Genomic DNA, 13,232 nt, shown 5'->3' on the forward strand with positions numbered 1-13,232 from the left:
AAGATATATATATATATATATATATATATATATATAACACTAAAATAAATCAGACTGATTTCAAATTTTAAAGCTCAAGTTTTAATGGAATGCAACAATTGTACATAAAGTACAACATACAAGTAATGACAAACTAAATGAGGAATATACAGAAAATATACAAACTGAATAAGTTTGCACACAATAGCAGACTTACTGTAATAAATGGGTTTCTTGAGTACATTTTAACAACATTATTAACAGAATGTCCACATTTGCCCTTAACAGTCTCCAATCTTACAAATCTCACTGACACACACATACAGCTCCAACAGGCTTTGGATAAGCTTTGTCATGTACATACAGTATAAGAAATAAAATCTTTTTGTACAGTAGTACTGGGGCATAAAACAGGCTTCAGTTAGACCAGACCCATATTTTCTTCTTACACAGAGCATAACAATATTGTATTGATTTAAAAAAGGGAAAAAAAAAACAACAACAGAAAGAAACGTGCTGTTACCACAGTAACCATGGTTATCTAACGAGATCAAAAGTCTCAAGTACAAATAATACAGACTATACAAAATACTGCATCCATTTTGAATGGTAAAGACAGTCTGTGAAATTTGTTGCATGAAAAAGACATGAATTCTTAAATTTCCAAATTTCCAGTTTCTTTAGAAATCCTGTTCTTTCACATGCATTAAATCACAGAACGTATGGTATTATGGTGAAATTAAAATTTTCTACAGCTTAATTACTTCAACATACTATAAGCTACCCAAATTCTAGGAAACCAGCACAGGTAACTAATCTAACATTATTTTGTAAATATTATCAGTATTGATGCTAAAAAAATATCACTGGATTAAAAGAGTAAATACAGTACATAGAATTTTGCTTTGGAAAAGTGACAAAATGTGTTAGCAATTTTACACTATGGAAATCAAAGACATTGCTATTTTTACAAGCCTATGTTCTATAGTCACTTAAAAAAGTGTCTCTGCAGCTTTCACAACTAAGGACGTACCCTAAAGTGCACTATACCGTCTGTTTTTCACATTTGTTTATGGACTACTTTACCTCAAAACGTAGTTTTTACATATTAATTCATGACCATTCACAGTCATGAATTCAGTAACAGGATGTGGTGGATTCCATTTACTACAGCAGTTGCCCCTTTCTTGCTTTGTGCAATATCAGCATCAGCAGCAGTACTCATACTTACGCAGTGTAAAAAAAGACAGTAGATCTAGACAGCAGTATTAAAAGTCAGATTCCTGCCGACTGGTATTTCGTAAAAGGAAGAAAACTATTTCAACAGCTAATTACAATCAAAATCCCTTCGTTACGAACCGTTCTACTTCACATCATAAAATAAAAAAATATATGCAAATGCATTCATTCTTTCTACAGATATTCAGACTGGGTGGAATAATCCACCAACAGAGGGCAGACGCTGCTCAGCCTTAGCATAAACTCAAGACTGTTACAAGCTGGTAGGCTGTGCTTGCTGCTGTAATGCAGAATGGTGCTGTGGGTCAGCTTCACAATCTTGAGGCGCTTCCTCTCGCCGTACATTCATGAGGAAGAGTGTTACGGTAGCGAAAGTAGCTGCATTGACAGGAAAGGCTCTGAGCAGAGTGGATGTCAGGCCTCTTGTAAACACACGCCAGCCCTCTTGCTTTAAGCTTTTGCGTGTACAATCCATAATGCCACTGTACTGAAACTTGCCTCCAACACCGTCTGCCTGCAGTCGGGACTTAATCACATCCACTGGATATGTAGAAAGCCATGAGGCAATGCCTGACATACCACCAGCAAACATCAGTTTAGGGATCATGTATGAGTCATTAGGCTCACAGCCAAGTGTGCGTGTTAGTACATCATAGACCAGGAAGTATACACCGAAGGCTGGAGTCTCGCGGATGAATGTGGTAACCATGCCCCTGTTGACGCCTCGCAGGCCCTCGCGCTGGTATATCCGGACCAGGCAGTCTAACGAGTTTTTGTACATCTTACGAGTGGACTTCTTTTCACCAGTACCTTGCATCTGCATGCGTGTCTTCGCCAGTTCCATTGGACAGCAAATAACACACTGGATAGCTCCAGCGGCTGATCCTGCTAGAAACTGGTTTGTTGGAGTGTCTTTTTCCAGCAAACGCATTGTGTTGCCTTGCACACCGAATACGATGGCATTGATGAAAGTCAGGCCCATCATAGGAGAACCAATGCCTTTATACAGACCCATAATCTGTAAGGAAAGTATAGCTGTTATGGCATGATATCATCATCATGGCATTGGTACTGTCCTAAGCTATTGTGATATGAAACTAGACACATTATTACCAGTTAGGCATTTCCTATCAGCAAAATAGTTTATCAGGTTCTAAATGACCAACAAAATGCTTTTGCTGATTTTAATTACGCAAACAAAGAAAACGGTACTGACTGATTCTTGCCGTATGATGGACTGGAAACAGTGAAAGGTTCCCCTGTACAGAGGCTTGCTGACATTTTGCACTTGAAGCCTGACCTGTAAAAAATAAAACACAGTGCTATAGAGGTATTACAAAAAAAAAAAAAAAAAAAACATTTAGCCTTAGGGCAATTAGTGCACAAAATCTTTTATTAAGACATAGTAGTAATTAACATTAAGTTAACCTTTTAATATATTTTATTGTAATAAAGTATTTAAACTGAGAAAATGTTTAATGTTAATATTTGCTGCTCACAAATATTGGTTAATTCCGTATTACAAAACAGACAAAGATTTACTTATATGATAAAAACTGATAACCAAAGACCAAGATCAATGCACTCACCTTTACAGTGTCGAAAGGATGCCCTACTAGAACCCCAGCAGCACCTGAATAGTAGAAACACAATTTGGTGTAATTAGCCCTCTCTAAACAAACATCGTAAAGCACTCGATATGTGTGTGTTTTAAGTGTCTTGACAAATGTACATGGTGGGAGTGTTTATTAATCTGTAAAGTAAATTGGATACAGTGTGGATACCTGTCTGTTTTACAGGATTAGCTCTGGATCAGATGGGAAGTGGCTAATCTGTGTACTTTCAAGGTTTGTTTATTAGTGAGTTCGTCGCATGCTGTTGAAATGATGAACTTTAAAATCGGACTGCAGTACAGCAACATTACTCTTTACTTTCATCGGCTCAATCATGCACAATCCTAGTTACTGTTAATGTCTTTTCAATCATTAGAATAACAAAATAAAGCACTAGATTACAGTAGATTAAAGAAGATACAGTGCCGTGAAAAAGTGTCCACCCCTTCCTGTTTATTTTAATTTTTTAATTGTTACAATTAAATGATTAAGATCATCAAACAAATTTTTGGATGAAATTACACAAAGATAACCAGAGTACATACAAAATGTTGTTTTTAAATGATGATTTCATTTTTTAAGGGAAAAAAAGCTGTCCAACCCTGTGAAAAAGTAATTGCCCCTAAACCTAATTGGTTGTACAGACCCCTTGGCAGCAACAACTTCAATCAAACATGAGATATGTAAAAGAAAACAGTGTAAATCCAAAAGACAGAAACAATTCTGCATACAAAGTACACTAGAAAATAAAGAAAAAGAGTAGAGAATCAGAGCTGGCCCTTTACCTTGACTGTACATTGAGCTAAAACTGTATTTCACTGTAAATGTAGAAAACAATGCCTGCTTGCCTATCCAATCCCACAACTGATAATAAATTTTTTGCTCAATGTTTCAGGAGCTTTTTATCGGCAAAATTCAAAATGGCTTATCCAACATTGCTTGTTGTTACACCAATAATCATTTGCAATTCACAGCAACAGAAATACATCACAAATATATCTTCAAGACATACTGTAACATCATACTCTTTGTTAATATTATATCTGATACACATAGTAAACATTTTCAAGAAATGTATGGTTCTTGGATACAAAATATATTACTATCTAGAGTACTACATTATACAGTATGTTTCACTAGTATGGACTGGTCAGCACAGTTTGTAAGTCCTGCACCAGTGTGGAATAGATTATTTTGCTTTTGTAGTCATTTTAAGCAACCATATGGTTGGGATACAGTATATGGTACCAAGGTGCCTCAGCATTATCTATGAATTATGACAGAGGTTAGGGTTGTGGACCATACTTGTATACCATAAATGTATTTTCATTTGTTAATAAAATTTAATACCTAATAGTAAATCTTATCAGCATCAGCGAGCCAATAAGCATTCAGGTCACTTATTACAAAAAAAATTAAATTTTCAATCAATCAAAAGCATGGCTGTGTTTTCATCATCACTGATGATTTTCTTAGAGCAGGATATAAAACATACCAGCAACATATCAACTTAACAAAACACTAAGTAATGAATGTGCATGGGCTAAAATTTATGAGTAGAACGTCATGCTGTGTTTAACTGAAAGAAGAACAAACAACCCCCATCTTCCTCTTATCATCCAAGTTTGCCTAATTTACAAAATGTCAAAAATTCCACCCCTGGATTTACCCTTATCTGGTATTACAGAGGACGGCACTATGGCTGGGATTGTAGCAGGTATAGTTTAGCCAACAATAATTTGGCCAACTTGTATAAAATGTTTAATAAATGTAACTGTACTAAAATGTGGTGTCGTACCAGTAACTTAAACTGAGACCACCAAGTAACTTTAGATATTGTTTGGCTAGTCAGATAACAAAATCAAGAGATACCCTCAATTGGTGGTTGAGGACATCCTGTATACTACATCATCTGTTTCAGTAGTATGGACTGGTCAGTACAATCAGTCTGTGTGAGTCTTGCACCAATGTGGGGAAGATTCTTTTGTTTTGCAATCATCAGGGACAAAATTATACGCACATCTATGCAGTTGGGAATATAGTGCCAAGGTGCCTTAACAGTATCAATGAATTATACCCTAGTAAGAATGTAAATCACCAGGGACCACCTAATACGATATTATTACCAATACTTAGGTGCTGATTCGATTTTGTATTGCGTTTCTATATCACAATTTTATAAGTATCTTGATTCGATATTATGTTTTTTTTAAGAGTTTATTACAATTCTAAGCAAATTTAGCCAATAATTCTACTCCTAGCATGCTGTGCTATTCTGTGCTGCCTGTGTGAATAGTTTAGAGTAGGATTATAGAGAAAGTGCAACATTCTACCACCTTAAATACATATACACTGAAAATGAATTTATATACTTTGGAGTCACCTTAAATGAAGACCCGCAATATTTAACTGATTACTGTTTTTTCCCCTTCTGGGGCTGGGGCTTTGATACTGTACATCACTGACTGAATTGCTGAGAATCTATCAAATGTTGGAAAAATGTCTTGTCATTTGTTGCTACATTTCAATACTCAACAGTAATCTCATCAGCACCATACATTCAAGATATGAAGTCACACCCATTGTTTGTTCATATTATATCTGATATGCATTGTAAACATTGTTGGGAATATGGTACCAAGGTGTGTCATCTGTAAAACTCTTCAGCATCAGCAAGACAATAAGCATTTTGCAGGCTTATTACAACGCACAGAGACGGGGCTCATGAGTGTGTGCGCATTTTGAGAGGCTTGACTACAATGTGTACCATACCAGCACATATAAAAATTCTCTAATGATCATTCTCCAATGGCTCTGTTCTATCATCACTGATCATTTTATTAGGTTACGGTGCAAAACATACCAAAAATAGATTGCTGCCAATACCAACAACAAGACAACCTGAATGACTAAGGTTGGACTAAAGTTAAGAGCAGAAAGTCACACTGTGTCCGATGGAAAGAAGAACAAACAAAAGCCATCTTCCTCTTATCATTCAAGCCTAACTAAGATTACAAAACTTAAAAATTTCCACAACTGGATTTTCCTTATCCAATATTATTGGGGATGGCAGTATGGCTGAAATTTAGCCATAAAGTTTAGCGAACAAAAATTCTGGCCAACGTGTACCAGTTGTTTACTAAATTTAACAGAACTAAAATAGGTGTGGTGCCAGTAACCAAGTGACTTTAGACATTGTTTGGGTGCAACTTTAGCTTCCGGCTATAGAGACAGATGGCGAAATCAAATTATGAACTCAACTGGTGCTTAAGGAAGTACAGCAGTCATATGATAAGATCAGGTTTCTCAAGTGGATTCTGGCTTTTGTTGCATTTAGTAATTGATATTATGTCACCAGATCTGTGATTAATGAGTTTTATGAAGTTGGGAAACTGCTTTGAGGTAAAATGCCAAGTTGCTGAAAATACAACTAAATATACAGTATGTAACGTGTAAAATGTAATTTTCTCTTGGTATTGGTATTTTTTAAGGACCTGTATCCAAGTCAAGGTACTGATTCAGATCTGACACTGAAAATTTTTAAACGATACCCAGTCACAGCTCTAGAACTCATGCCCTGAGCTAAATTGACCTGTTTTTGGTTAATGAGTTCCTGGGTTTGCTTCAAACTGTTTTTTTTTTTTTTCAAACAGTAACTAATTTTTCTTCCTTTCTTCGCTTCATTCTTTCTTTAAACCTATCTAGCCGCCTACATATCTAAAGAAACAATCCCACAACTGTCACCAGTTATTTTTTGCACAATGTTTCTTTATAATTTAATTTGCAAAAGGCAAATTGCTTACACTTTGTGGACACCCTGGGGCCCAAAGCTCGCCGAAAAGTGTCTGCTATTCTGCTATGAAAGCAATCATCCATGTTTCACAGCAAGAGAAATGTAGAAATACATCTTTCTGACATGAATTAAATGTATACAGTGTGTACAGTATATAGAGGTGACTGATGAGGTCTTTTGTAATGTCAGGAAAACAAGAACTCAAAGAGATTCCAATTTTTTTTTTACATGTATTTAATTACAGGGGGAAATGATAGCATTTCAACGTAGGCACCAGTTGCGTCAACCGGTTTCCTCAAATGGAATGCTGTCTTACAATTTTCTCCTGCAACTTTTCTAAGGATTTGCATTCGTCCTATTCAAAGTACACCCACCATGTCTGCACAAGAGCAATAGAATCCCACTCTTCACAGCGTGCTTTGATCTTAGCTCATCATGTTAGCAGATCATGGCAGATCATGTGGCTGGTTGCTTGTGCACATACTCAAAAAAGAATGCACATTCATGTGGGGCAAAACCAATCTTTGTAGTGTAAACAGTACAGTAAAGTACTGTACATCATAGCACCATAACACTGTGTTCCTAAGTAATGTTGTCAGGACTGTTATCGAGTATTAACTATAACAATAACAAATTTATTGTAAAAGTTTTTTAATTTTAAAAACCTGTTAAAGCCTGCAGAAGTGTTGACTGTATTTCTGTGCCAGTTACACAAGGATGATTATATTAAGTGTACACCTTATTCGGGATGTAATCCACATCCATATTGGGTCATACATTTTGTATGCATTTATATGCCACATTTACTGATGTGCATGGCTTCATCTTCTTGTTCACTACCCAGGCCATCTTTGTCTCTACCAGTTGCAGCTAAGCTTTAGTAATTCTGCGTCTGCAACAGCTAGCATGTGTGCCGGGTGCAGGTTTAGTGTTCTTTAATGATTGATACATCCTAAAATAGTACAGAACCCTCACTCGGTTAACTATACTGTGAAATACTGTATATTGTATGACTGTGTCACTGAGCTACACTCCTGCATTACATTCTGAACACCACAATGTTCTGATGGCAGACTATCAACGCTCTACGCTAGAGCGGACTCATGATTCAGCACTGAGAGTAAACCTATCTTCATCCAACATTGTTAAGGCAATCTCGCTTTCTGTTGCTGGGAGTTTCTGCTTAATGCTGTTCCCGATGCAGCAGCACAGTGACAGAGCCAACTTTTTGTTCCTAGGGCTGCCACAGACATGGCAGCTGTGCATTTTGCTTTCTGCTGTCACCATGCAGTGCCAAAAGAACAGTAATTGTTAGTCAGCAGTATTTCCACAGCCTGCTTGATTAAGCATGATGCTAAGAGCATAGTGATGAAGTTAGGGCAAGGCTCAACCTGTTTCCCCAAATGAAATGCAGTCTGACAATTTGTTTATGTCTCGGGATGTAGTGTTGCATTGATTTGTGATTTCTCAAGATGGTCTGCTCCCACACAATCTGGGCATTAATCATTGTCCATAATCCCAAGTCAGCAATTTACAACATCAACAATAACAAGAAGTTATTAATTTATAAAATAATGTAATCAGTTACTCTGTTTCTACACTGCCCAGGCTATTACAAGCCAAGACAAGCAATATGGCATGTATGTGTTTTAAGCGTGAGAAAAGTATCAAGTCAAGTCACCACAACGAAATATTGGATTTATGTCAGCACTTTAAAATACCAGGAAGCTAAAATCCTCCCACAGACTAAACCTTAAACCTAACTCGGGAATCTCCCAGTTCTTGCTGGCGACTGACATAAGCCATTTCACAATATAGTACGCAAATAAACTAGTGTATTAAATATATTGGCTGGTTAAAAACAAAAACTTGCTAAAAAAAGCCTGTTATTTAAACCGCTTAAACCACCATTCCACCTGACTGGACATAAAGAGGAAATTACTTTTTCACTGGAGGAAGTGAGACTTAATTAAGTTTACTTTTTTCCAAACATATTACTAAAAAAAGATTTTAGTGCTTTATGAGGAATGGCCTGATTAATTTGCATTATACGATAAACAGATGTATGACATAAGGACCCTTGTGGTCTTTTATAAAAGAAATACCTATTATTGCTTTACAAATACACATGTGGCATTTAATATTGGCTGAAACTGGTTGTACTGTTATTAGCGCATGGAAATCCCAGGCATGGGTACAATAGGTAGCTAACAAAGAGGCTGGTGTTTCTTCGGTAGTTTGCTATTCAGTAAAGCATTTGACAGTTAACAATTGATACATGCAAAAGCTATGAAATAAGCTTAAAATTAACAACACAGTTTAACTACTTGGTGCCCATCATCCTCTCTGAAGCTCAAGCCCCTAGTGATGGATGTAAATTAGGTGTTTTTGTTAATTACTAAGAAAAAAACAGATGTATGCAGGCCTGGGGTGTTTCCCAAATTGAATTTTCACAGAATTTCCACAGATGTGTTTTTCTTCAACAGCTATAGTCTATTATTTTCTCTCTCTGTCTCTACTGCTTATCCTGTACATGCTCACAAGGTCTTTGGTGCAAGGCAGGGTACACCCCAGGTGGTGTGTCAATCCATCGCAGGGCACACAAGCACTCACACACACACTACGGGCAATTTAAGAAATGCCTTACACATCATTAAATTAGCTTAGCAGGTCTTTAGACTGTGGGAGGAAAGCGAGGTACCCAGAGGAAACACACCAAGTACTGGGAAAGCATGCAAACTCTACGCACAGAGAATCAAGGTGGGAATCAAACCCTCAACCCTGGAGGTGCAAGGCCACAATGCTAACCACTGTGCTGCCATGTGTTATTCTGTATAAGAAAAACTAAACAAGTTTCAGGAGACTTAAATCTCGTGATTTATATCTTCCTGCTATAAATTACCATAAACTGTTCTCACATCCTCTCACTATTTGTGAAACAGTGCTGAATTAAAATTCTTGAGGGTTCTTGGTTGCTCATCTCTGTAATGTCACATGCCTTAATCTCCTTTATATTGGCCACATAATAGCTACAAAATTTAAAAATTTTACATTTTATTTGGTCAAACTCATGCCCATCTGGTTAGACTTGGAGTACCTCAGAACCACGTAATATGTTACTGTATGAATTTTCAAAAAATAAAAAAAATTAAATTCTGTCAAGCCTTGCTACGCTTTTTGGACATGGACCACAAAAAAGGCAATCAATTTTCATTTTTTCATTCATGCTATATCCATGCTACTTGTTACCAGTGACTTATTTTAGTTCCCGTTTCATCTTTCTTATTAAAATTTAAATGTAGATGGTGCAAAAATTTCATGTCATCTATTTCACTAAAGCTAGTAATAAATAACCATTTAGCTTAACAGTCTACCTAAAATCATTTCATCCCACCTAGTAAAGTGGACTTGGTTGCTACTGTACATGCTAATTTAAAATATAGCCTTGCAGACTAGTTAAGTTTACGCTGTCTTGGTTGGGAAACATGCCATAATCTGTCTGATGTCGCCATGTAATCGTGAAGACGAAAGTGCTATTCGTAACATTTCAAAGAAGGACCATCGTGGTTTTGTTTGAATGATTTTATAAATATCTCAAGTAATTTTTTTTTTTATCGCAATACATATTGAACCGACACCTAGGTACAGTATTGTGATAATATCATATAAGGTGTTCCCAGGTGATACCCATCCCAACATTTCAGGAAGATTCATAAGTAAATATTTGTAAATAGTGTATGAATTCTGGACTAGAATTCCAGAATAGATCTGTGTTTTTCTTCTGAGCTGTGGCAAGCCATCCTGAACACTGACCAAATTTCTGAGCAACTCTCAAAGATTTCCCACAATCACGGGACACGGGTTGGGTGTAAGAAAAAATACAAAAATAATTATTTAAATAACTGACTGTATCAGAACTGTTAACCTTTATGCATAATTGTTTTGACCTCCGTTACGAATGTTTTAGCGTGATTCATTTCACCTGCTTGACAAATACACTTATGTGGTTCACTGTCTTTAGATGAATCAAATGAAGAACATAAATGTATACAACTTAGGTGTGATAAATAGTTATATTTTGTTAAGAATGCCAAAAATAAAACAACAAATATGGTTTAAAGATTTATTATAAAGACTGAAATGGTTTTGGTTTTGATTAAATTGCCCTACTACAAAATGCCAAATCTGACACTATACTGTATAAATACTTTTAATTTTTTAAATTCTAATTATAACTGAACAGCAAAGTAAGGCTTCCTAGCGAGTATAATTTTTTAAACACCTGCAAATGAGTCTCTTGGTAAAGGATGCATTGTACAGATACTTATAGGCTGTGATGATTGTTCAGGCTCTTCAAAAACCTACATCCCACCTTGTCTACATACAAATGAACCCAAACATCCAAAAATTGGATCAATTAAAAATCACAAATTGAAATAAATGAATAAGTAAATAAATAGATAAAATCAGAAGCAGCATGTGATTTCAGTATTCCTAGCATGTGCATTTAGGGACACAACTATATTATGTACGGTGCATTTACTTTCAGCAAAACAGATTACAGATCACATCAACGCATTACACTTCATCTATCTATCTATTGATCTATCTATGTCTGTATTAGAAGTTGACACTTAACACTTACACTAGTTTGGCTGAAATATATAACTCACTCAATCATCATCATCTAACCCAATTAAGGCACAAGGCAGGGTACACCCTGGACAGGGTGCCAATCCATCGCAGGGCACACACACACAGACACACTCAATTTGCAATTTGGGAACGCCAATTAACCTAATCTGCATGTTTTTGGATTGTGGGAGAAAACTGGATAGAGGAAACCCACCAAGAATTGAGAGAACATGCAAACACAGACCCAATGCGGGAATCAAACCCTCGACCCTGGAGGTGCACGGCGACAGTGCTAACCACTACGCTGCATTAAATACATAACTAGTGTGTGAAATTTATTGCTTTTCTTTTTAAAACTTGGAAAATTGGACGTTTTACGAATGTCAATCCTTTTTTTCTTTTAGAATGTTTTGGGTGTAACTTGGGAGTGTCTTCCCCATGGTCTTACCATCATATTGTTATTATACAATTATATCATTATTATTATTGTTGTTATGTCAAAGGTGATTTCAAAAGCAGAACCTTGCTCATAGACAGATAAATTTAATACAGATGAAGGTAAAACCAGACAAATATACACCGTCATATTGTGTTTCTGACCAGACTAACTTTACCCCTGACCTGTTAACTAGCTGCTGAGCTCAGTGGTGAGCGCGCGCTAATGTGATGTGAGATGACTGTTGTAGGAAGTGAGGTTAATGTATGGCGCGAGCTAACCGGCTGCACACCTACCTCCCAAACAGCCCGCAACGAAGTCCATCATCCTTCTCCAAAACAGTCTTCACACTCTGGCAGTCGAAGAGTCTTTAATTTCTTAAAGTATATTTATATTTATATAAAAAACAAATAACTTAATTTACCAGATAGCAGTAATTACACTGGGGCAGAAACTAGCTGTTGGCTATCCTCGCTAAGTAACCTTTCAGCGGTGCAAGATTTCTCTCTTAGTCCTCAGAATCTAAATTCAGCTTCCCCCCCAAAAAAATGTACATTGAAATGATGGAAACCTCAACCTGTACGGCGGACTGATTCTCTCTCTCTTTCTCTCTCTCACTCTCCTGTCGTGTTATAGTGGAAAAATCCACCCCAGCCTCCCCCTGCCTGCCGGATTGACTTCGGTTTAAGCCAAGCTGTCAGAGCGGGAGGTGTGTGCTGACATCACAGAGGATAAAATCTCCACGGCCAATCGCTGCGTCCCTACGTAACAATTTCCCCTGGACACGCCCCCTATCGCGTGCTCCTGCTCCTCGGCTAGCGCTACACTGAAATGACTTTCCAGTGTTGCGTCAGTCTCAAGGGTGTGTCTCAAATCGACCCAAAATGTATATTTGTCTCATTCTTCAATACAATTCGCAATGCACTGCGGTGTCTCTTCAGGACCATAGTAATAACACATAACAGCACAGTAATATAGTACACAGAAATACCCGACAGTGTGAAGCACGTGCTACATGACCAATGAATAGGCAATTCACAGTGCAGTGCATGCTAACAATGCAAGACACAAGTCATGTTGCATTGAAGAAACAATTTTTTTTGTCGTTTTTGTTTATTTATTTATTTTACTGTGGAGAAAAGTAGAATCCAATCATGAATTCAAAACTCAGTGACAGTTTAGGTTAAATACATAACTCACTCAATCACTTAGAGACTTATGGAATGAGGTGGGGTGCATCCTGGTCAGAATGGCAATACTGTACATCGCAGAGCACCCCCACACACACACACACACGCTTAGGGGCAAAGCCTTTAGGCTAGTGCTTAGGAGGTCATGAATTCAAAAAATGCTCGGTGATGGCTACACCACCATACTGAAAAGAATTAGGGCCAACATTTAAAAAAATAAATAAAGTTGTGAATTTTTGCTTATAATCTTCTGTAGAGAATAAAGTCAAGAATTCTTAGAAAAATCTGAATGATATGGAGAAAAAAGTCTGAATACTGAGATAAAACAACAACTTTTCTTTCCTTCC

At 36.9% G+C, this 13,232-nt stretch overlaps 1 protein-coding gene across 1 annotated transcript; it reads right to left on the reverse strand.

Annotated features, from left to right (window-relative positions):
- Positions 1 to 58: 58 nt before the first annotated feature.
- On the reverse strand, positions 59 to 12,371 carry slc25a29 (solute carrier family 25 member 29). Its single transcript, XM_053489277.1, has 4 exons — positions 11,992 to 12,371; positions 2,808 to 2,851; positions 2,435 to 2,518; positions 59 to 2,236 (listed from the first exon to the last, which is right to left on the reverse strand). Exons 1-4 carry the CDS (start codon positions 12,020 to 12,022, stop codon positions 1,472 to 1,474), a joined length of 924 nt encoding a protein of 307 aa, XP_053345252.1. The 5' UTR covers positions 12,023 to 12,371; the 3' UTR covers positions 59 to 1,471.
- Positions 12,372 to 13,232: the final 861 nt, after the last annotated feature.

This window comes from Clarias gariepinus, chromosome 27 (genome assembly GCF_024256425.1).
Source record: "Clarias gariepinus isolate MV-2021 ecotype Netherlands chromosome 27, CGAR_prim_01v2, whole genome shotgun sequence".
NCBI classification, from domain to species: Eukaryota; Metazoa; Chordata; class Actinopteri; order Siluriformes; family Clariidae; genus Clarias; species Clarias gariepinus.

Bases quoted from the DNA above. Each gene is read 5' to 3' on its own strand.
- slc25a29 (XM_053489277.1), bottom strand. From the start codon at position 12,022: ATGATGGACTTCGTTGCGGGCTGTTTGGGAG. The intron at 2,852-11,991 runs GTAGGTGTGCAG...TCTACTATTCAG, and splicing joins CGTTGCGGGCTGTTTGGGAG to GTGCTGCTGGGGTTCTAGTA. The intron at 2,519-2,807 runs GTGAGTGCATTG...TATTTTTTACAG, and splicing joins ATCCTTTCGACACTGTAAAG to GTCAGGCTTCAAGTGCAAAA.